Genomic DNA, 22,654 nt, shown 5'->3' with positions numbered 1-22,654 from the left:
GAAATGATTGTAAATACATGCACTTTCTTTTTTTCACATGCAAGATTCATATTTAGAGTTACAACAAATTATTCTGAAGAACAGCCTAAAGTTAAGCACATGCAATACACAAAAAAAAAGCGACAGGGAAAAGACAGGAGGAGGTAAAGAGATGCTAAGGTGAACAGACAGGGAGCAGATCATTGGTTGAGCAGGAAACATTTCAGGCATGTGCCCATCCTTGTTATCCGAGGAAGGCGCTTAAAAACCTCACATACTTTTCTATCCATACATGAAGACCTAATAAAAGCTCCGCTCTCCTGAAAGCCATTGCTGCTATGCTATCCATAGACCCTGGGAAAGGCCTTAGAAAGTGCATTTATCCATTGCTCAGGCATCGTGGAGGAGGCCAGCGACCTACAACAACCGGCTCCTGCTTTTTGACTGGGATATACCCAATAAAGCCCAGAGCCATAAAAAAAAAAAGAAAAAAAAAGAAAAAAAAGAGAGGAAACATGGATTCAGTCAATATTTATAGCCCCAAAATGGCTTTATCAGCCCTTGCGCACCCTTAGGAGAAGCCACAGGGAAGTGGCTGCTTCATTGCTGGAGAAGGGACTGCGTCAGAAGGGGACTCAAACGTATTTAAACACAAGAGTTCACTGTTTGTGTTGTTACTAGCTCCTTCTCAATGGTCCCCACTGCAGAGTCAATGGCTTGCTCGTGCAAAACCCCAGTCCAAGAGATTAGCACATTCCAGCCTGCTGAGTTAATTAGCAGGTAATGAGAGATGCTCATCAATAAACCCAGCTGTTTTGGAACCCCCTCCTGGGTTGAGCCTCCATGCCTGCAGGACAGAGGAAGCTTTCCATCCCGTGACAAGCTCCACGTGGCTCACTTAGAAGATGATGTGCCACCCCAGAGCAGACAAACCCCTGGCCCTACGCAGGGAGCAAAGCTTTGTGAGAGTTCACACAACCAGCACAGCAACAAAACCCCTTTTCATTCAGGGTTGGTTTTTTTTTTTTGGGGGGGGGGGGGGCTGGTGGAGATGCTTTTCCATCTGGTTTGCTGATAGGGGATTCCTTCCCCAGGGTTAAGAGCAGGTTGTAAAGCTGGGAGTCAAAATGAAAGGAACTTTATTATTATAATATTACACTCCCTTACAGTGGAAATGTCTCTCCAAGGATTCCCCCCTCTTGAAACCTTATGAGTCCACAGCTGGGGATGGAAAACCTCCGGGGGGGGGGAAATTATACATATATATATATATATATATAAAAGTGCCTCTTTTACAGTTTCAACCACAGCAAACCTCAAATGCAGGTCCCTTCTCAGGCTAAAATTCTGAGGAATGGGGATAGAAAAAGTCCCCAAGCTAGTAACAGCCAGTTCCACCTCCATTTCTGACTTGAGGAAAAGCTTCCTGCCTTCAGCGAGGCAGGAACGTAACCTGTTTAAGGCTTTGGAGAGAGACACATAACCATCATCATAATTTTTAAGAAGCAATGTGCAACACAGTGCCTTACGGACTCCTATAAATTACTCGGCACCCGGCTGCCAGCTCAGCCTAAGCTCGATATTGCCTGCAGTAATTATTTGGATCAAATGCAGTTTATCTGCTTCATATTTGTGTTTCTGTGCTCTCTGGTAACTTATAAATGTCATTGCAGTGTTTATTTGTTATAATGAAACTTAATGACGTTTGAAACCAATGGCTGTGGTTGTGGGCTGCAGGTTTGAAGTAATCTCTTCATCTCAGGAGCAGGAGGCCCAGAGATAACATTAAATTACCCTATAGGAAAGGAAGATGTATGCAGACAGATATTCAGGCCTGTGTATTATTCATTGGAGAGATGACTAGCAATGAGCCACAGCGCCTAAGGCTACGGACTCAAAGCATTGTCACCCAGCGAAGGCAAATGTTCCTGTCTAAGGGGAACTAGTTGTCAAGCCATAAGCCCAAACGCATCTCAATTGGTTTTATTAAACCTTCGCAGGCATGCTGGGGCAGCTCGGTGCAAGGCTGGCAGGGGAGAAACGAGGTGGGGCTGCTGTAAAACGAAGCAGAGCTGGGTGGGAAAGAGAGAAACCCACTTTGTGAGGCTTCCAGAGGGGATGGGGAGAGCCGAGGGGCAGCAGGGTGACCGGGCGGTGGTGGTACCCCACCTCAGCCAGATGCCCGATGCTGAAGGCCGTTCTCCTTCCGTGCAAGGCCCAGCATAAACTCTTCTTGCCTTTGCTTCAGGTACTGCTCCTTGTCCTCCCTTCCTCTGACTAATTTCCTCTCTTGCTTTCTATTGCTGCATGTATTTATAGACTCTGGTCGTGTCTCCCCTTGAGCCTCCTCCAGACTATATAAATTTCCCTCCTCCAGTCTCTCCTCTTACAACCTGCTCTCTAATCCCTGGGCCATTCCTGCCACTGCAGTCAGCATTCTCCCCAGCTTTGCTCCACACTCCCGGGGCTGCGGGGACCAGCGCTGCACACAACGCTCCGGTGCCAGCCACATCACAGCCTGCACGGAGCTGCGCAATTACTGATGCCTTATTACCTTGGGATCTGCTGAAGCAAAATGCCCCTGGCAACAGCCAGGAACATCTTTCCCTAAGCTCCTTCCTCCATGTCAGGACTGGAAGTACCCAGGACAGCCAGCACCAAAAGCAGCTTTAACCCCTGAAGCGCCTCTGGTTTTTGAGCCGCCTCTCTTAACGTGGGCACTGCGGGGCCAGGCTCGTGCTTCCACGCCTTCTGGCCATCAAAGGCTCAGTACACACTCCTGCATTTCTCAGGAGTAAAGAGATAGCATCGCTAGCCTCTTCCCCACTGGGCAGCGAGACTTTAAGGTCTCCAGAAAACTGGACCCCAGCTGTCAGTTCAGTGAAGTTTGGTTTTTTGTCTTCACCTGCTTCCCTGGTGCAAGGTCAGACAGGTCTGGAAGTGCCCTGTGCTGCAGCCATCTGTCCTCAGCAACGTCTGTCCTCCTCCTTCCTTTGGCTCCAAACCCGAGCAAAGCAGAGAGATTCCCCCTGCCTCGCCATGAGCCTCTCTGCCTCCCAAGGCTGTTGTGCTGACCCACTCCAAATCCCTAAACAACCCTGGGGATGCTGATGGCTAGAGTTTTGGTCATTTCACGGGACTTCAGGAAAAGACTGTTTCCACCAAAATACTCTGAGGAACAGCATCTGTTGCTTGGCCGTCTCTGTGCCCCATGACAACCAAGGTCCCAGCCCTGGGGACGTGCAGCACAGGGAGGTAATTCCTACAGAGGTCAAACACTGCAAGCAAATGCCTGTCACTGCATTATTCACTGACCAACAGGAAAGGAAAAAAAGCCTGGGTAAGTTATTTGATTAACCTCATCTGACCATCTGGATTAAAACCAGAAGCTGTTATTGGCAGACATGTTACCTGATGACAACTGACAAGAGAAATTAATCTTCATTACTTGCAATCCTTATGCAACCAGCCCCAGAGAACCTCCTGCAAAGATCTTGCCACACGAGCTCGTCCGAGACCTCATCTCCGAGTTCCCTCAGAGGACCCCTGTGCAACAGCTTGTGTTTCCAGCTGGGAGCACTGTGGATCAATTCACCTGCACACAGCTCCTCGCAGCACCCAGAGCCTTGGCAGAAGTCTCCTGTCCGCAAACTGACTGGATCTAACCTTGCTTAAAAACCTCCGTGACATCGATTAATGAGGAGAGAACTGTGCAGGGCCACCTGCAATGACCTTGCCTGCAAACCCTTGAAAAGGGAGTTAATTCTGAAATAATGCCGCGGCTTGGCGAGGAGGGGTTGCGGGCCCCGTCGTCTCCCAAGCAGCTATCGAAACAAACAAGTTGACAAATGAGGCTGCCTCTTAATGAAGCTGAAGCCAAAGTCAATACTGGGCCCTTCTATCAGGGCACAGATCAAAGATGGTCTCAAGGGCAAACGACCTTGGTGGGGGTGGGACAGCTGTCACTCGGAGGAGGGAAGGGATGGCACGAAAATGAAAAGGAGCAGCCTTGGAAGCAGAAGGAGACAAGGGCAACTTGCAGAAGAAGAAAGGAAAAAAGATTTAAAAGAGGAGAAATGCAGAAGGCTGGGGGGAAGCCTTTCTTCCAGGCCCGATGTGCTCTTTCAGCAATTAAATCTGGTTATTAAGATCCTTGTGATCTTTCTGTCCTCTGCTGTACATCTGGAGCAACATTCTGACAAAACCATATTTCAGGTACTTTCTCTGCAGAGGCTTTCCTTTTCCTCCCCACCCCAGCTAATGAAAGATTGAAATGAGGAAGGATCAAGGATCTCCCATCCATTGTCAAGTACTTGGGGGGCTTTAAAGTTCACCTTCAAGTTAGGTACACTGGGGGTGATTTTCTGCTGTAGCAAAGACAGGGGCAGGGAGAAAGGAAGAGAAAGGAAGAAAACACTCTGGTAGGAACAGCACAATGGATAGAGAGAAAAAACAAATCCACTCCTCCACTATCAACAGACATTTGTAGATAGAGCCAGGGACAGTTCTTGCCAGACAGCTTAGTCCTGACCGGAGCTCTTCCAAGGATGGTGCACACAAAGACTCGCCTCGGACAGCCCAAGCCTGACCACAGCCTCACCACTGGCTGGGGACAACCCCCCCTTGCTGCTATTCCATACCCCAGCTTGAGTCGGCTTCAGATGCAGGTTCCTGGGGTGGAAATTGCTTCCCTTCCCCTTTGTATGGCACCTAACACAACGCGGACTTCACCCTCAGCTGAGGACTTCTCCTGAGCATGAGCCAGCACCCTTGTACCTCCTGGCCATGCCATCTCCAGAAACCTCCACCGGCAACTCGGCTGCCCCTGCTTCTCTTTGAAAACTCCTTGATTGAATGCTGGTCTAAGCTGATGGCAACAAAGACCCGGCATACTTATCTCCAGGTCAACCTAAATATTTCATTTAGCTTCTAAAGAAGTCAATTCCTTTCTCTCTTTCTTCCTTCCTTTATTTTAAATCTCGAAATGCATACCATCTCTCATGAATATTGATGAGGATCATTAGTCACTGAACATTTCACTTCCCTTCTCTTTCGCCTGTCTATATAAAACCTTCATCTTTGTTAAAGGGAAAAAACCCATCTCAAGTTATATCTCTGGACGCATTTTAAGATTAGCCCCATTAATACGTTTATAGATTGAGTAAATACCTTTGCAAGCAAATACTGGGCATAAAAGAATATTGTATATACAGGTCCCAAGATTGCCGCTGCTGTGGAGGTAATTGTTAAGGTTTGTGGTTGAAGTTCATTGCTTTGGGAAGGATCACAGCACTAAATAACCGTCGCGTTGGCTGCCTGGCCAAGGGGAATGCCACTCGTGCTCCCCTCACACACTCCCTACCTATCCTTTGGGTTTTTGACCATGCCTGTTCCTTCTGTCTTCATCAACCTCAACCTGAAGGCTGCTAATGGACTTCAGTTTTATTTAGTGAATACAGATGGCAGGGTTCAGCCAGATACAGCAAATAGCTTAGGAAGAAAAAGAACAGGACTTGCAGCATTCTACTTGATCCTTTACAACAATATTTCACTATTTCCCTATGATAAGAATGGATTTTTAGAATGGTATAAAAAAACCCCCCAAAACCCCCATGAACCAGCCCAAACAAAGCAAATTAGTTTGCTGGGTGCTTTGCAGTACCTTTCAGTCAAATCCAACAAAGTCCCAGTGCACTGAGAAATGGGAACAGGTTCATTGTGTTGGCCTGAAACACACAATTTCTTCCCATTTGTCATTATAGCTGTGAAATACAGCTGTCTTGCACCACTCCCGCTCATCGTACAGGCTGGGACTGCAGAGCAGCGATGACGTTATGTGACCTAACGACACGCGGCGAAACCAGTGGGAAACAGTGCTTCAAAGTTATTTATTTAAGCCTTTTCACAGCCTACCAAAGCCACAGGCTTTGTAACACCAGAAGGGTTTCGTCTTCACAACAATCTTACTCAGCTCCAACCCCATAGCCTGGCTTTAGGTTGGAAGTACCCTAGCCACGGCAGGTTTCTGCTCACAATTGCACAGCAGATTTACTTCTCCTGGCTTGAGAGCCATTTTAACAGCAAGCCTGGCTGTTCATCAATACAGGTATGTCTGCAGTGGTTTTAATTGATATTGTAAATGATTGTAAGTTGGTACAGCTTCATTGCTCCAGTCCGTGAAGGTCCAACCCTAGCTTTGCCTGCAGAAAGCACACATGTCTGTGCCCAGGAGAGGGAGGTTAGCGATCTGGACCAGGCAGGAACAAACCATGTGTTTCCTTGCAGCGGTGCCTCGTAGAAAGCAACGTTGTATTGCAGTGCTGTGCCCCAGGAGGGCTCCCAAAAATGGCAGAAGAGATGCTCTTTCTCGGTAGGGATATACTGTCACCCTCCTGCTCCCTTCCTGAATCTAAGTCCAGATCATTTTCTTGGGTGCAACAGCCTCCAGATACTTTGAGAAGAAGCTGGAGGCTTCCACACAATCATGCTATCGTGCCCATGCTGGAAGGATTTATGGCATCATCAGAATCCAACTTGATGGCACAGCCAGACCTGCATGTCCAGGTTCTGATCTGGTGGACACCATGTCAACAGTGTGACCTGTACTGCTAATGAAATACTGCCTGCCAGCAACCTCTCCGCCAGGGTCCCCGTGGACACTGAGAGAGGAAAGCTAAATGACAGACCCCCAGGCCGCAGCAACAGTTCTGCAGAGAGGGGAAAAATTATCAACAGATACGCACGCTAGAAGGTAAACTCTGAGGGTAGCCTAGAGGCAGCGCAGAGATAAGAAAGTCAGTCACCGTCTTCAGAGAGAAGCCTTGCATCTCCTTTAATTCCTGCTCCCCTTGCCTCCCGATAGGCTTTAAAAATAAACCACCCCAAATCCAACAAAGACAGTAACAGCCAGGGTAAGGTGAAGTACACAGTCTTATCTCTGCCCCTTTTCAGAGACATTTTACAGGACAAGTTTTCCCCAAGAGCTTGCTGTGTTCCTTAAGTGGACATCGCATTCCTAATGCCATTAAGGACCTAAAGGGGAGCACAAGGGCAAAAGAATTCAAGTAGCCAGGATATTCTAAATTCCCCCTAGATATTGATCCATGCTTATTAACGCCCAAGATTCCTGAAGTGTCTTTAGCAAGCCCTCCAGCAAAGGGATGGCACACAGATTCCAGTGATCCCACGTTCTCCCATACACACCTGCCGGCTGAACAGCAAGAGAAGCAGCTCCTGAATTATCTTATGCCAGTACTTGGGGAGCAAGGAAGTATTGTATTCATTTATTTAAGACCATGCAGCAACAGCTTTCCACAGGGGACCGCTACTCAAATCAATAGATAAAATTATACCCTTAGACCATTAACTGCTACAACAACACCGTTAACATAAAACTCAGGAGCTTTGTATCAAATTTATAACCAGTAGAGCTGCTCAGCTGCACTGCAACTGCTGTAGACAACTGGAGCATCACGGATGAAAGTCTGCTCCTCCTCTCCAGAGCGGCAGACAGCAGCAGGAATATGGGGAGGTGTTCCCTATCCTGCCTGAACAGAGCGGTGCAGAGCACATGGGATCCTTCCCTCAGCAGCGTCCTTGTAAACATGCATGATGGATTTCACCAGCAAGGACTTGACTCACAGCAGCGCATCCCTCTCTGATGAGGTCCTGCATTTTATGCCATTTTCCAGCTGACCCAACCCAGGCAAAGTGTCCCCTTGCCACTAGACAAAAAGACAGCTTGTTTGCTGGTTTTTCCTCAGGTTTCACTTACATCCCTGCCTTGTTTAGCTAACAGACACACAAAGCATTGCAGAAATATCAATGAGACCTCTGCTGATAACAATGCATCTTTAACAACTTCTCCATCCACTCACCTCTTCCTTCTCAAATGCCTTTGTCAGATAAAGAACAACAGGCTCAATGCAGCTTATACGGGAGATGCTTTCCTTAATCAATTGTGATTGTGTCTTTGCAGGGAGACACGAGTGACAACGCTTTATCGGCGATGACAGCAGAGTTAGCAATGCAAAGTTCACACTGCGGCTCTCGGGGAGCTTTGGAGATCAGCTAATAACACACCCACCGCTAGAGTGGATCCCAGCAGATTTTGCACTGGGGATCCTGTAGCTTTTAGCAAAGCTTTGCAGGGAATCCCATTCCCAGGCTGCAGATTGATGCCAATGAGTCCTGCTGGTTGCCTCAGAGGGCAAAGTGTGAGAAGATGCTGGGATGTTCAAGAAGACGCTCAAGTTGTTGAGCTCCACTGTGTGCAAAAGAAGGCTGAGCAGAGCCAACGCTGCTTGGGCTAAACCAAGTAATGTGTTACAGGTCTGGTCCCAAAGGACAGACCCTTTCCCCCACCGGGCCAGAGAACTGAGTGAAGTCTGAGCTTCCCCAGCAGCGCAGAGGCTCTTGGCAGCTGGCAGAGGAGAAAAGTCACTTTTTACAGGGATAAGAAGGGCTGCTCTGCTTTATCCTTGAGACCGAGGAAGATTCATGCTCAGCCTGTGCTGCTGCAGATGTAAAAGTCACTTGCAAGATCCAGATTAAGCGTCCCCATAAATCCAAGCAATTCTGAGGCAGCAACTGCCTTGCTGGGCTGCTAATGGGTGGCATGAATACGTCACTGCGTCTCAGTGCCATGCTCTAATAGGACGTTTTCCTGGCAGGAAGCATTCACTGAACCCACTTTGAACTACAGCAGGCAGCAGAAGGGGCGTTCAAGCAGAGAGACATTTGGATCAGAGGCACAGTCAGCTTCTCTGAACAAGCCATTTTTCCCCAAAACAGCAGGGACTCCATCCCAGAGTCCCAGCTGGTTTCTCTCCAGGCAGTAAGATGGGGCCCGACAGAGAGAGGAGCCTTGAAGCAGACCATCGTAGAAAGGACGCTCAGCCTTCGGGAGGGAAAGGCAGAGTCCCTCTGTTCTCTGCTGGAGAAGCAGGAAGGCACGGTGGGACCGAACTGGGCACATATCTGCCTACAGCTCAAAGAAGAGTGACGCATCCAGCTTCTGTGTCTACCAGGATATCCAGGGCTTCAATATTTAGGATATGTTTTAAAGCCTAAACCCAGTTTTGGGTTTAAATCCATCTCCTTTCCTCCTCTGCTCTCTGGCATTGGATTTTAGCTGTCTCGGCATTGCTGCCACAGCACCCCAGCACCCTGCTAACCTAAACGCTCCCTCTCACAGCAGGGAGCTGCTGCAAAAGTACCTGCAGCCTTCCTTCTTGCAAGAGCTGCAGATTCCCTTTGAGAAGCTATTAAGCAGCAGTCGAATAGAGCAACCTTTCATTGACAAGTCACTCGGCCCTTTAAACGATCTCCAAATAGTGTTTTCTTTTTATTGCTTTCTGCAGTTTAACAGCCTTGATTTCAAGTTACTTTGGCTTATGATAAACTCCAGATCTATAACGCTTCTATTCTCTCCCTCTTTGGTCTCTCTCGCCCACTTCTTCTTTATGTTTTTATTAAAAAAAGATCCAGGAAAACAGATAGCAGATTAAAAAGGAAACAAATTGAAATGGGTCAAATGTATCTTGCTTAGATGACAGCCACCCCATTAGATACTTTTAAACAGGACAAATAATCTGTTCAGAAGCACAAGTGGGCTTTTACATTTATTCTAAATTACAAACCAAATGATTGCAGCCTCAAATGGAAGCACTGGCTAATTGCACTAATATCTCACTAATTCCAGCACCAAGGAATGGGGGAAAAAACTAACGATTTTCACAATTTTACCAATTATTCAATTTAGACCAAGGTACATTATGCAAACCCTGGGTTGAGCTTCCTCTCCATTTTGTGATCTATGACAAGGACTGGAATTCCAATTATTAATAATGGAGGAGCTATAATTATTCTAAGGATGGGTATGAGATAATTATAAGCCATAAAAACAGCTTTCATATGCATACACAATTCTCTCCCCATGTCTAGCAGAACCAAAACCTATCTGCAGACTAGAGATATGCTGAAGTTGAAGACAAAAAAACCCCCAACCCGTCCAGAGCTACGTGGCTTGCAGTTCACAAGCACAAAGCCAGAAACAGGCAGCTGCCCAGTTCTGGCAGGCAGGCAGGGGCTGAGCTGAATCATCCCTACCAGTTGCAGCCTGCGAGGGCTGCATGGATGCACGACCTGTCACATGGAGAGCTAGTGTGTCTCCTTCAACTCTGGTCACCATCGTCATCGCCCCTCTGGGTCTGACCCGTGTCCCAGCTCTGAGGCACAGGGATGGTCCCCTTGCGGGACCTCCATCTTCCCCCAGCAAGAGACATCAGAGCTCTGCCTTAGTCCCAACACGTTTAAATAAGGTCCCAAACCTTCTGAACAAAAGAGTCAAGGTGAGGTTTGCAGCTCAGACTGCAAAACTTTTAAGTTCTCACCATCTACACTCCCAAAACTTGAGGTTTGTCTTATGCTGACCAACAGCCCCACAACATCCACATGGCCTTTAGAGCACAATCTCCTGCCTTGGATTCAGACAGCCCTTACCTGAGCAGATCTCTGCAGTCATTACCCAGCAAATATGATTTGCTAAACACCACCCTCTCCCAATTAAACACAGAGCAGCGCTCGTTTCTACGTGGAGCTGCAGCTCTGCAGTAATGGCTGCTGGTATTGCTGTGCTTTGTATAACGAATGGAGACACCTTGAATGCAGAAAACTAGAGAGACCAGGTTCTGCTTCCAGCCATGATGCAAATGGAGGGGGCTGCTGCCAGAGATAACTCCGCACAAGTCCCTCTCCTGGCACACCAGTCAGCGTTTGCATCTACAGCGGCCGATACCGAGGAGACTGCCTGTGGATTAAGGTACGGATTTGAGCCTCGTGCCTGTCCCTAACCGATGGTGTGGATGCGAGCAAAGCAGAAAGCAGGGCTATAAGCCAGGCAGGGAGCCGAAGCGGGGGAGTTTGTCCTTCCTTGAGCTCAGATCATTAACCATTAGCTGGTCCAGGAGGATGCTGCTGCACCAAGTCCCTCTTCTGTCCCTTTTCCCAGCCATGTCTGCTTTCACCACCCGACCTTGGACAGAGGCGATGAAGCCCACCCTTCCCCTCCACACGGTGACAAACCCCAGCACTGGGTCCATCCCACAGCAGGACATGAGAGCCAGCGAAGCACCTCAGAAAGGAGGCGAGAGGAGGGAAGGGAGCTGCCCTGCCCCGCTCGCCTCTGCACGGAGAGATGGTTGTAGGCACCTTCCAGCAGTCGACGGCTGGTGGGAACAGGTGGTGAAGGAGAAGGCTGACACCTCTCAGTGCTTAATCGTTCCCGTTAGTAGCTTTATGAATGGCAGCCAAAAAGTGCCATAATTGCTGCAGTGACGCTTGCTAATGACTCGAGTTAGATCTGGCAAGAAGTCAAAGGCAGGAGAGAAGAAGAAAAATAGCAGGAGCAGGATCGACAGCTGAATACCTGCCTTTGACCACCACAGAGGAGAGCGGAGCAAGCCCAGCTTGGGACCTGCAGGCTCTGGACAGGCAGGGCCCAAGCACAACAGGTGAGCAGGGAGAGATTTTACAGCACATCCCTTGCCTTCCCTTGGGACGAGAACAGAATGTGAAAGGGAGGAGGGAATAGAAAAACAAGCCCCAGTTTTCAGGTCAGTTCAAGATCCTTGTTCTTGGCGGACTAAGGTGACCCACCTCCAAAATCACCCTGAGCCAGGATGGCACCAGCCCTGGGGAAAGCAGGGTAACTCAGCTCGCCACCAGCCTCAGCATCACCTCTGCTGCATGGCACATGCCTCGGGACACCTGGTCCCCAAGCCGTGGCTCCCACCGAACCACCGCCGTGGCCAGGGGCGAGCTGTTCCCAAGGAGGAATCCAGCCCCTCGTGAGCAAACAGCACGCTCCTCCCGATTATGTATCTGTTTCTGAATGTTAACAAACAGTCGGCAGCATCTGATTGAGTGGGTTATTAGCAGAATGAAGACAGATGGTGGAGGATTAACTCTAAAGCGTCTTTATTGCAAGGCCATCATTACAGACAGCTCTACCTCTCTCTCCCTCTGTCTACAACTGTCACCAGCTTAATTTCACCCTACAACTCACAGCCGTGCACCAAACAGCGGTCCCAGCATGCAGACAAGGCAATCGTCAATCACAGCAAAGGGACAGGCATATAAAAGCCACGCTGGAGCAGCACCTTCCCGCTCCTCGTCCCATACGTGCTCTTGAATCGTGCCCAAACCCAGCACCTTTCCTGATGTGGGCTTCGCAGTGGCAATAAAGCAAGAGGCACCGATGCAGTGCAGCAACGCCAGCTGAGGGGACAGCACTGAAATAATTTCTGCCTTGCAGCCCAGGCTATGCTGTTGCTTTACAGCTGGGACAGACACCATCACCTCACCCAGACCTGTTTTTTTCATGACACATGTGTCAATATGAGGAACCGGTGTGTGTTAACTAACAGAGGCGAGTTCTTGGACACTTGTTTTGGCTTCTTGCCCTGGAGGACAGCTCAGCCAGAAGAGCCCGCATCTGCAATCTGTTGTGTTAATGGACATCCATCCCTTGTCAGCTGGTAAACAAACAACGTAAAGGTACCAGAGACCCTCGCTGGGCATGGCCACAGAGCACTCGACCCTGCTGGGAGAGGTTGTCACACTGGTCTGCAAGTGCCCAGCCTGGATCTTCTCCATGGGGACAGCCAAGTCCCCATGAAGTGCTTCTCCACCAAGAAGCGATTCCTCCATGCTGACAAGGTCTCCAGCTAAGTGCTCCTACAAGCGCATTTTGTAGATGTTGCCATCAAGTGACAGCAAGGTTCTAATGATCCCTGTAATTACCCATTTCCGCTACGATGGAGACCCCACACATCATAATTATCTGAGCCTGGCTCAGGAACTTTGGGCAGGAAATACCTTCGCTGTACCTCTGTAGATGACCAGACATCTGAAAACCCCCTTGGCTCACGTCAGAGCTCAGCCCACGCCATAATAGTGTGTATCTGCACTGAAATCCACCAAAAACCCAGGAGGTTTGAGGCCTGCATTGTCATCCAGAACCGCCTCTAGTGAAAACACAAGTCCTAGGCGGTCTTTGTAGCCATGGAAGTCCCCTGACTTTGTTTTTGGCAGATTGTACCCCTTTAAATGTAATGGTGCTGGAGTCTGCGGGGACCAGAAACTGGCAGGCACACTTTGTTCCTGTTCCCACACAAAGGCTTTACTTTTGGCCTTTCATCTTTCTTTGTTCTCTCCACACAAAGCCATGTTCAGCCTGAAAGAGAGACTCGCTTTGTAGGTGGACGCAGGCTTTGAATCCACTGGGGACAGGAGCTTCTGCGAACGATCCTTTGGGATCGGTAGGATGCCCAGTGTGCCCACAGTCCTGCCGGCTCTCTGACACCCTGTGAACATCCCCAGGGTGCTCCTGCTCGGCTGAGCACAGCCTCTCTGAGAGGTTTGAGGGACAGGAAGGTATTGAGAGAGACATTCCACCTTCTCACAGCACTCGGACGAGACTGCCATCCATTCTCCCAAGGGGCAGCCCCTTCCCATTAAAAACATACTCTAATCAATGTTTAAAAAGCATGTGGTAATTAACAAGCACGAGGTGAAGCCTTGTGAAGTACTTTCCCCGTGTTATCAGCTCAGTATCAGGGCTCCTGGGAAACTGAAGGAACCTTTGATCTTCTAACTGATATTTGAGCCATAAACTTGCCTCCACGAGAGTTCTACCCCATGAAAGCTAATGCACCTTTTACTCTCGTGAAGTCAAGGCTTCCTGCAAGGGTAGGCACCTCTGCGGCTAACTGCTGGCAATACACCATCCCACGCAAGCAAAGGAAGAGCAGAGGGGCAAGCGATCGCCCCCTTTGTCCAAATAATTTCCAATCAAAGCCCCCTAAAAAGGATTAAATCCACGTTTGGATCAAGTTTGCAGTCCCCAGAGTAACCTCAAAGCAGCCAAACTCTCCTTGAGACACCCTCGAGACCGTCCCATCTCGCAGGGCTCTGGGATCTTTAATCTTTCTCTCATCCAGCATTAATCAGAGACGGTGCTGCACTAGTTGGCTCCAGAAAAAGAAGCCAAGCAACGAAGCTACCAGAAGCAAGGATACCAATTCTTCCGAGCATAAATAGTTTTTGTTTAGTTATTATGCTTCATAATTATTTATGATATTTCTATGGATTAATCAATGCTCATAAAGTACTTGGGGGATGACTAGAATATAAACTAGGGAAATTTTAGCGAGATCTCTGCCAGAGTGCAGGGGTTTGATGAGCAACGGAATGGCACCTCCGAGAGGTGCAGAGGCACTGAAAAGTGGCCCTCTGAAGGTGTCACAGTGAGGCACTACCACCCAGCTAGAATAAACAGACCAGATGCAGCAACTGCTGGAAGAGCTTCCTATGTAACAAATCCTTTCCATAGGAAAAGACAGTGAATTTTGGATGTATGGAGCTAATAAGCTCCTGTTCTTCTCTTGCAGCTTCATGCAGGAGGCTTCCCACGTCCATGCCCACTAAGATGTTTCAGAGATCGAAGGAGAGGCAGGATTTTCTCCTCAGTGCAAACAAGAACCTAGCACATTCCTAGCAGTAGCGCATTGACAGCCCTTGCAATGAGATTGCTAAAGAGGAAGGAAGAACGGAAGGTGAGGGAACTGCTCACCTTCAGTCATCCTGCGGTACTTCTCCTTGTACATGAACCCCAGTACTAGGCAGCATCCTCTTCCTGGGAGCCCCAGTTCTGCAAGAGAAGAGAGAGGTGATGTTAGAAGACTAGGCTGGGGACAAGAGCAAGCACACAGGGATGCTGCAGGGAGCAAATCCTGCCGGTTACACCGTTCAGGAACAGCACCAGCGAGGCAGGCATGTAACTGAAGTCTTTGGTCAGCCTCACAGAGCTGAACTTTGCTGGGGGTCTCCAACCAACTGCTTCCAGCTGCTGCTGCTCCACTTAGCCATGTATATTCAGAGGCAGGTGGGTCACCATCCCCTCCCTTGCCATTTCTTAAGTGCTCCTCTACACTAAGCAAAGGGAACGAGCCGCATCTTCCTCCACATCAGCATGTTGCAACAATATGCAGGCAGCAGAGTAAAACGGGAAATGGCCCTCAGAAGGGAAGATAAGTCTGGCTTGAGGCACGCTGCTCCTTAGAAGCAAGCAAGTGACCATACAAGCAGCAAAGTGCCAGAGTCTGAGAAGGCACATGCCTTTGATGCCTTGATTTCTTAATGGGGCTTTCTGGCTATCGGTAACAGAGCGATCTGAGCACGGGTTTTTCCAGAAGTAGGCTGTGTGCATGCGTGCTCTCCCCATGCGCATCTCACAGCGACAAAAATCTCTAGTTCTTCAAACAAATTCTCCCGTGTCACAGTGGAGAAAATTAAGGTACCATGTCCCCGATGCTGCCTGCCTGTGGACCTGCAGAGCTCCTCGGGGGCTTCTGTGCTCTGCAGAGCCCTGCTGATCAAAGCCCCTTTGATGTTTACTTAATGTGGCTGTGGTCTCTTTAGAGCCCCCCTCTGCTGAGGAAGGAGTGCTCGGGAGTGTCACGAAGTTGTGCCGCTTGCAAGAGGGGAAGGCAGTGAAGCAGGAGGGTTGAGAGCGCAGCGAGAGCTTTAGAGCAGAGTGAGAGCTGCCTGGCAGCCTCTGCTTTAAGTGACACGATGCAAACTTGGGTTTGAATTGCAGATCTAGACTGTGTCCAGAGGAAGAGGAAAGTCACTCACTGCAGCGTGCAGGGAAGACGCCCAGATTTATATGGGCATACACCCATATATACAACATCCCTCCCTAATATTGCTAGCTGCCATGGCATTCCAGCCGAGGGGTTAGCATCCTCCTCTTGCGCATAGTACGAGGCAGAACCAGAAAAAACAAACTTCTTTTGACCCCAGAACACTCAGGGTACAAGCAAGACTAGTTAAAGTACTTTCTCTAACACTAATCAGGGCTCCACCTTGCAAGAGGCTAAGGACCAACGGCTCCTGGTTCTAAGGCTCCCATCAGGGAGGACATAAGCATCTAACCAAAATAAATCACATGTGTAATCCCACTGAAGTCGATGCTCGGACAAAAGTAAGTCTTTTGAGATGCTTAGAGTAAACTGAAATCTAATTGCCCCCCTAAATCCACATTACCACCTAAGGCAGTGTCCTGGAGAGGAATAGGTGTCTCCAGAAAGCGATTCACTTCACCTAGCTGGGATGACTTTGGGGGTGCTTGTAACTCTCTGATTGGCATTAAAAGGTGGTGACTAACTCAGATGTAGGTGTCTAAAGATTAGGCAAATCAGGGCAGATGAATCAGCTATCTGCATCCTCAGCTGTTTCTTGAATCTGAGTCCTAATTAACAGGAAGAGGTAAACACCAACCATCTCCCATCTTGGATGCAGAGGTGGAAACCAGACCTCTTGCTCCACAGTACAGAGGCAACATTACCGTGACCTGCACAAAGTACACAACTGCAAATACTTTAAGAAAGTAGACTTTCTTGACTTGCAGAGCACCAGATTCCTCTAATAGTCCTGACCACTGGTTTAGCTGAAGGACATCCAGCACAGGTTGCCTCCCTTAGCACTGTCTGATAACTAGAATCTATAAGACCTTGCTGAAGTTTGAGTAGGGTTTCCACAAGGGTTGCATGACGCCTGTGAAAACAGACATCCCACGTGCACGTGGCCAGATGGCTGCGAGCCTGCCGACAAGCCTCTGGGGCTGCTTACGCCGAGCCTGCAAAGCAGGCAAGAGGCGTTCATGTCTTTATTGATAGGAAAGCAAAACTGCATCGATTCCTATTGAGCCTTCAACAAGCACCAAGGTATCAAAGCGTAATTAAAACAACACAATTAGATTAGCGTCACACAAGGCAGCACAGCCCACAGCGGAGTTGAGCAAGACAGCATTCCTATCTTACTAATTCAGATGTGCATCATACATCCCGGCATGCACATGTGGGCCTGTTTGTGGATGCCAGCTGGGTTTTTCCTGGACACACAGACCTGGCATGAACAGGGCGGTCACATCCTCCATCCACAAACATCCACAAGAGCATCCTGAACCAAAGCAGAGAGGAGGGAGCAGTGACAGAGGCAGCAATAGCTGCAGCACACTTGGGAGCTGAATATCCTACCACAATGTCCAGCTCTCATTTTCCAGTCTCCCAACACTCCCCCAAGATCGTGTTTTAGAGGCTGTGGCAGGGGCTGTGACCCCAGAGGTCCCAGTTACAACTTGGCCCTTGGAGGATGGAGGGATTGCCAGGGCTGGATCCAGATGAAACCAGGGTTACTACCTGTCTGGAGCCTAGATCAGCACACACCGTATAGGTGGCTATCTTCCATTTGCCTCCCTGAGGGGTGCTATAATTAATGCTTATAAAACACTTTGATATCCCATGATGAAAGGAGCTATACAAGAGGACTGCATTATAATAATTCATACCATAAATTTGTGAGAACATGCAAAAATCTTTATAGCTAAAGGCACCTTTACATACTTGAGAGTGCCTTTAAAAGGTAAAATACTTCAAGATGACTCTGATGCCTAAGGATGTCTCACCACTCCATGGCTTTTAGTGGCTACCTAAAGCTAAAACAGTTAAGCAGATGCCCAGCATTTTAAATGTTTTGGCTTTAGGGGGCCTGCCGAGATACCACTGAAAACACAAAGTTTTAACCCATGCGTGTCCTCCACCCCCAAAATAAATCCCATCCATTTCCTTGCAGTGGGAATTGATTTTTCCTAGCAGAGCTAAACCAGTTACAGTTGAAGTTTATCATCCCAGGCGCTTTGAAGAAGTGTGACTTCACGTATCTTGTTTGGGAAATACGTGGCAGAACCATGGTTTTGACTTGCTCAAAAGTACCTGCATTAATTCACCTCAAAACTTGCAGAAGAGTCACTCAGACAAAGCTCAAGCAAGTTCAAATCACACGTTGCCAGCGTTAGGGGTGGCCAGTGGACAATGAAAAGAAATGAGTTCAGGGTCTTCTAGAAAGGGATCTTTATGCACAGCCTGGACAATAGAGGAGACAAAGGTTTTGGAAGAAAGATCTCTCTGTGCTGGCCCAAACTACAGAATCCTTCTGCTTTTTCCTCATTCTCCCATCATTTGGGATTTCCTTACTCAATTTCAAGGCAATTCCTCCACCCACAACTCAGAGGAGGAATGAAGTTTCTGATCAACCGGTGCAGTAGAGGCTAAAGCTGCAAAGCAGTAATAAAGGTTTATTAGCAGCATCATAATGTGTACTATTGTGTAGCTGTATTCCACCAGGAATGATAATAAATGTTTAATAGCCCAATAATACCTGTTTAATAATTTTTCAGCTCGTCCTGTCTAATTGCAAGTTTATTAAAGAACGATAAACTTTATAATCGTTGTAAAGGCATAATTGCAATTCCATTGCTTATTTAATATTGAGTTAATTATATTACAACTAAGTTATATTTCCCATACATATTAAATATCAATTAGCTGTTTTAAACTATTGATTTGTATTTAATTAACTATGCTATTATATACCAATTAAGCTCTTATAAGAGAAGCAGAAACAGCTGGTCTCTTAAATTAAATTTTAAAAACTTTGTATTAACATAAATATCACGTTTCCATTTTCTCATGTTTTCCTTCTACAGAGATGGCAATTTGCTATCTGTAAATATTTTTCCAGTCGCATGTTATATGCATGAGTTTCATTCTGAACTTTTTCTTTTCAGGATAGGGAATGGACAACTTCTATGAGAGATATCCTAGCATCAGCGACATCAAAGCACGGTGACTAGGAAAGACAGAGGGCTGGAAAAGCCCCGTCTCACCTGGGTATCTAAGAAGCAAAGAACTTGGGCGGGAGCTTTTGAAAGAGCACGCAAGTCTCCAAGGAAGAAGCTTGATACCTTCCTCTTTGTTTCTAAGTTGGCCAACAAGGGTGATATGAGAAGATACTATGTCACCAAATCCAAGAGTTTTGGATCACTTAAAATCACTTTGGTTGAGAAACCTTATGTTCCTGCTTAGAAGTTTCCCATCCTGATGGATAAGGTTGCTGTTGGATATCTTGCTAAAGAAACGCATTATGAACAGAAAAACCCAATCTCCCAAGTCTTTCCATGTTCTTGGCTTCACCGATGCGTCCCAAAAGTTAGAAGAAATGTGTGAAGGAGCAGTTTCTTCCTTGTTTTCCAGCATGCTGGTTTCCAGGCTCAGTAACCTTGTGTTGTGCACATTTGCTGACCATCCTCGTGACCTCTTCTTCAGAGGACTTTGCTCTGGACACCCATAAAGCAAGCTGCATCCTTCCCCTCCAAGTTCTCCTTCTGCCGCGAGCGAAGGATTCAACCTTCCTCCCTCGACGGTGTTTGCATCCACAAGCGTTGCTGAGCAATCCAAACTACTGCCGCATTTCAGCAGAGAGCTAATGGATCCTTCGGCACGTAATTTCTATATTACACCGTTAAGTCTGCAGAGCAATCCAAGATCCTCGGAGATGAAAAAAGCTATACAAATGCAAGTTATTATTAAATCTGTGCCCGGTTAATTTATAAAAATGTATTAAAAAACCTAAGAGGCTTCCCAGATGAGAAAATGGGCACATTACTGTTTGAAATATGAATGAACCAGAGATCAGCGTTAAATGCTGTAGTGATATTGTATTTTATTCTATAGTGCTCTGCAGAAAAGTTGCATTTATAAACCCATTTATTGTGTTATGTACTTGCAAACCACCTTGTCATCCATTTATTGCACAAATAAAATCTTAAAAGCAGAGGATTAGTTGAGTGTGTCCCTGTGGGACCACAATCTGACTTTAAAGAATCCATCAATGAAGGAAAACAGATGGAGCAGAGGTGTTTGCCAGCTCATTGCTCTGAGATGTAAAACGCAACCGTGCAGAAGGGCTAGTTTCTAACAGTCCACAGACCTGGAAGTTCTGTTCGTGTTAAAAGAGGGAAGGCACATACAGCAGAGCTTGCAGAAACCAGGCCCCCGTTCGGGAGCTGGTTCTGGTCGAAGACTTTAGCGTGGCAAAGTCTCGTCTCTTGCCACAGCACGGAGGTGAAGACCACCTTGGGGAGGACGTTTCAACGTTGCACGGCAAAGGAAAATTCCCCAAAACTGAAACCTTGCGAAGTACCTCTGTTAAGACCTAAATTTGCCTTAAACAACGCTGGAGAGGCACGTATCTGCAGCTTGGCAGCAGGTATCATAGTACACTAGCATCCAGCTACCCAAGCTGCCTTCAAAGACATCGGGACCGAGAGCTTCAAGGGGAAGGCCAGAGAAGCCACGCAGTAAGCAGCTCTCCCCAGGAACGAGCTCTGCCCTGGTACCAGACAATTAAAAGTTGATTCTTAGCAGGAAAGACAACTGGCAGGAAAGGAAAGATAGAAGAGGGATTCACACTGCTGGGCAAAGAGAATTATGTCCCTGTGTTTCCTGGCTAATTGAAAGGAGGGGGAAAAAAAAAATAAAATGAGACCCCTCCAGGTTGTTACTCAGCACTGAAGTGTTTTGAAGAGCTTTTTCTTCCCTCTGGTGGCAACACAGAGCCTTTGGTCCCTAAAGTTCAGTACACTGAATCTGTCTGCATTCCCCACGCTTCTCCCAGCCCTCCAAGACTGGTGCTCCTTTTCTGAAGCTCTTACAAACATATCCTATATCGGGAGCATCGCGCAAGTGAAAAAGCAGCTTCACACACCTCAAATCCAGTCATTCGTAGCACTTCTTCATTCCCCCAAAGTAAAGAAGCCTGACGGAGCTGCTGCAGGAAAAAACAATTTACCCCAGAGTAAGGTGGCCTTCAGTACTTGAACCTTCTTGTGTAAACAGCTTTCATACCTTTGTATGCACACGTACATGTTTGCGCTAATCAAATAATCTGAAACGCCTTCCTTTGATAAGGTCTTATAGCAGCAAGTTCTACAGTTTTAACTACGCCTCACGTGCGGGCAAAGATATTTTCCCTGTATTTCCTGTTGTAGAAGTTATAACTTTCACACAGTATTTGTTTTATTCAAAAGAAAAGCAAATAAAAGGTTATGTAGAAAAAAAGGCCTGTTTACTTCACCACTACCAATAACAGATCAACTCCTGTTTGCACTACCGAGAGCTCTGCTGGTCAGATAACCAACACAGGCACTGGAAAAGACTGGCGGGGCTACCCACAATCACAAGTCCTTGGCCAGTATTGGCAAGAAAGAGTCACCAGCAACTTCAGGTTACCACTTGCTCCCTCCACACCCTACTTCTGAAGGCTCCACCGAGGAGAGGTGCCCAACCAACTGTCCACAGCAATGCCTTCAGGCCCTCTCCACCCCTGTGGAGTCAACCTTTCATTTTACAATCTCACAGCATGCAGGCGTAGCTTAAGCATTTCTCCCCAATTCACATGATTTCTACAGTATTTTGCAAGAGCTGCTATCCCTTTGCCACCTTCATCTCGCTTAGCTCAGATCCTCTGGAGCTCCTTGCCTTGCTACAGCCCGGGAGCTTGGACTCTCCCTGGGAAGACAGCTGTATTGTTTGGTGGGGCTATGGCCAATTCACCTTGCTGGTGGATTTGACCTGCACTTCAAGGGCCTCCCGGGGATTTAATCTGCTTTTGACCGCAGCCCATTGTACCTGCCACTCCATTCAAGCCAGAAAATACAACTCTTGTTTCAAGGCAGCAAGAGAAGTCAGGAAGAAGACTTGGAGAGAAATCTAAGCAATATGCAAGTACATCCCCACACATCCCCCAGTCTCTCCTCGACGCTTCCCCAGGTCAGCCCCCGAAACCATGACACGTCACCATCCCCACCATTCCCCCACGAGGGGACATGTACCACTGAGACCACATTCGCAGACCCCAAGGAGTCAGCGGGGGCCATCAGAGGACAGCCGGGTGATGGGCACATCTGTCTCGGTCATGCTCCAGTGCATTGCACCAGCCAACACAGCATACACGTGCTCTACAGAGCTCCTCACATCTCTGGGGCATGAACAGTGGGGGCAGGCGAGGCTAACGGGCAGTTCGAGCCTTGTCCCTGCTGTCCACTCTGCCTCCCCCAGGGGTTCCCTCTCGCAAGCCGATAGCTCAGTTGGCCCCAGGCTGTCTGTCACCCGTCCCCACGCTCTGCTTGGCAGCTCAGACCTGAACTTGCAGTCACCTGGGGAGCTGCTTGACAAGGTCTGTGGTGGCACTGACACGGCATTACTTGTTCCTGCCTGTCCAGCCATCTTCCCCTCCCTCCCCTCCCAAAACCAGGAGCTGCGTATTCAACTCCATATAGCAGAAAAATAAGCGTCACACCAGGACAAAAGGGTGAAAGACACGTATGAAACCCATTGTGCCTTTCTGAGCACTTCTTCTGTTGATGAAACAAGCTCTCCAAGGAATCAAAATGCCTTTACGAGGACATGGCCCAGAGACTGGAAAAGCCCCAGACACTGCAGCACAAGGGGTCCGCGTGAAACGGGGAGGCTTTTGCGATTGCACCGGCATGAGGGTGTGCTTCTTCCATACCGGGAGGGGTTGTTAGTCACCAAGATGGCCTAAAATCTGAATGAAAAATCTCAGAACAAAGCTGCCAGGAAAAAAAATACAAGATCCACATATTTTGATTCCTTAAAAACAGTGTTTTCTCTAAAGACCTGATTTCATCACCAAACGCTCTGGTTTCTCATTTCATCGAAAGCCACTGCACTGCTCCTCGCTCCTGCTG

General features: G+C 47.9%; 1 protein-coding gene across 7 annotated transcripts in view; it reads right to left on the bottom strand.

Annotated features, from left to right (window-relative positions):
- The window catches only part of KIRREL3 (kirre like nephrin family adhesion molecule 3), a 325,022-nt gene that overhangs the window by 103,256 nt on the left and 199,112 nt on the right, over window positions 1-22,654 (bottom strand). For 6 of the 7 annotated variants that reach the window (XM_054803325.1, XM_054803322.1, XM_054803326.1 and 3 more), the window contains one exon: window positions 14,615-14,692. The exons of the other annotated variant lie outside the window; for it this stretch is intronic. In XM_054803325.1, coding sequence (XP_054659300.1) covers window positions 14,615-14,692 — 78 coding nt within the window. The remainder of the gene's footprint in view (window positions 1-14,614; window positions 14,693-22,654) is intronic. 7 annotated transcript variants of the gene reach the window in all.

Source organism: Grus americana, chromosome 24 (assembly GCF_028858705.1).
Source record: "Grus americana isolate bGruAme1 chromosome 24, bGruAme1.mat, whole genome shotgun sequence".
Classification (NCBI taxonomy): Eukaryota; Metazoa; Chordata; class Aves; order Gruiformes; family Gruidae; genus Grus; species Grus americana.
This window is presented reverse-complemented; position numbering and strand designations above follow the sequence as displayed.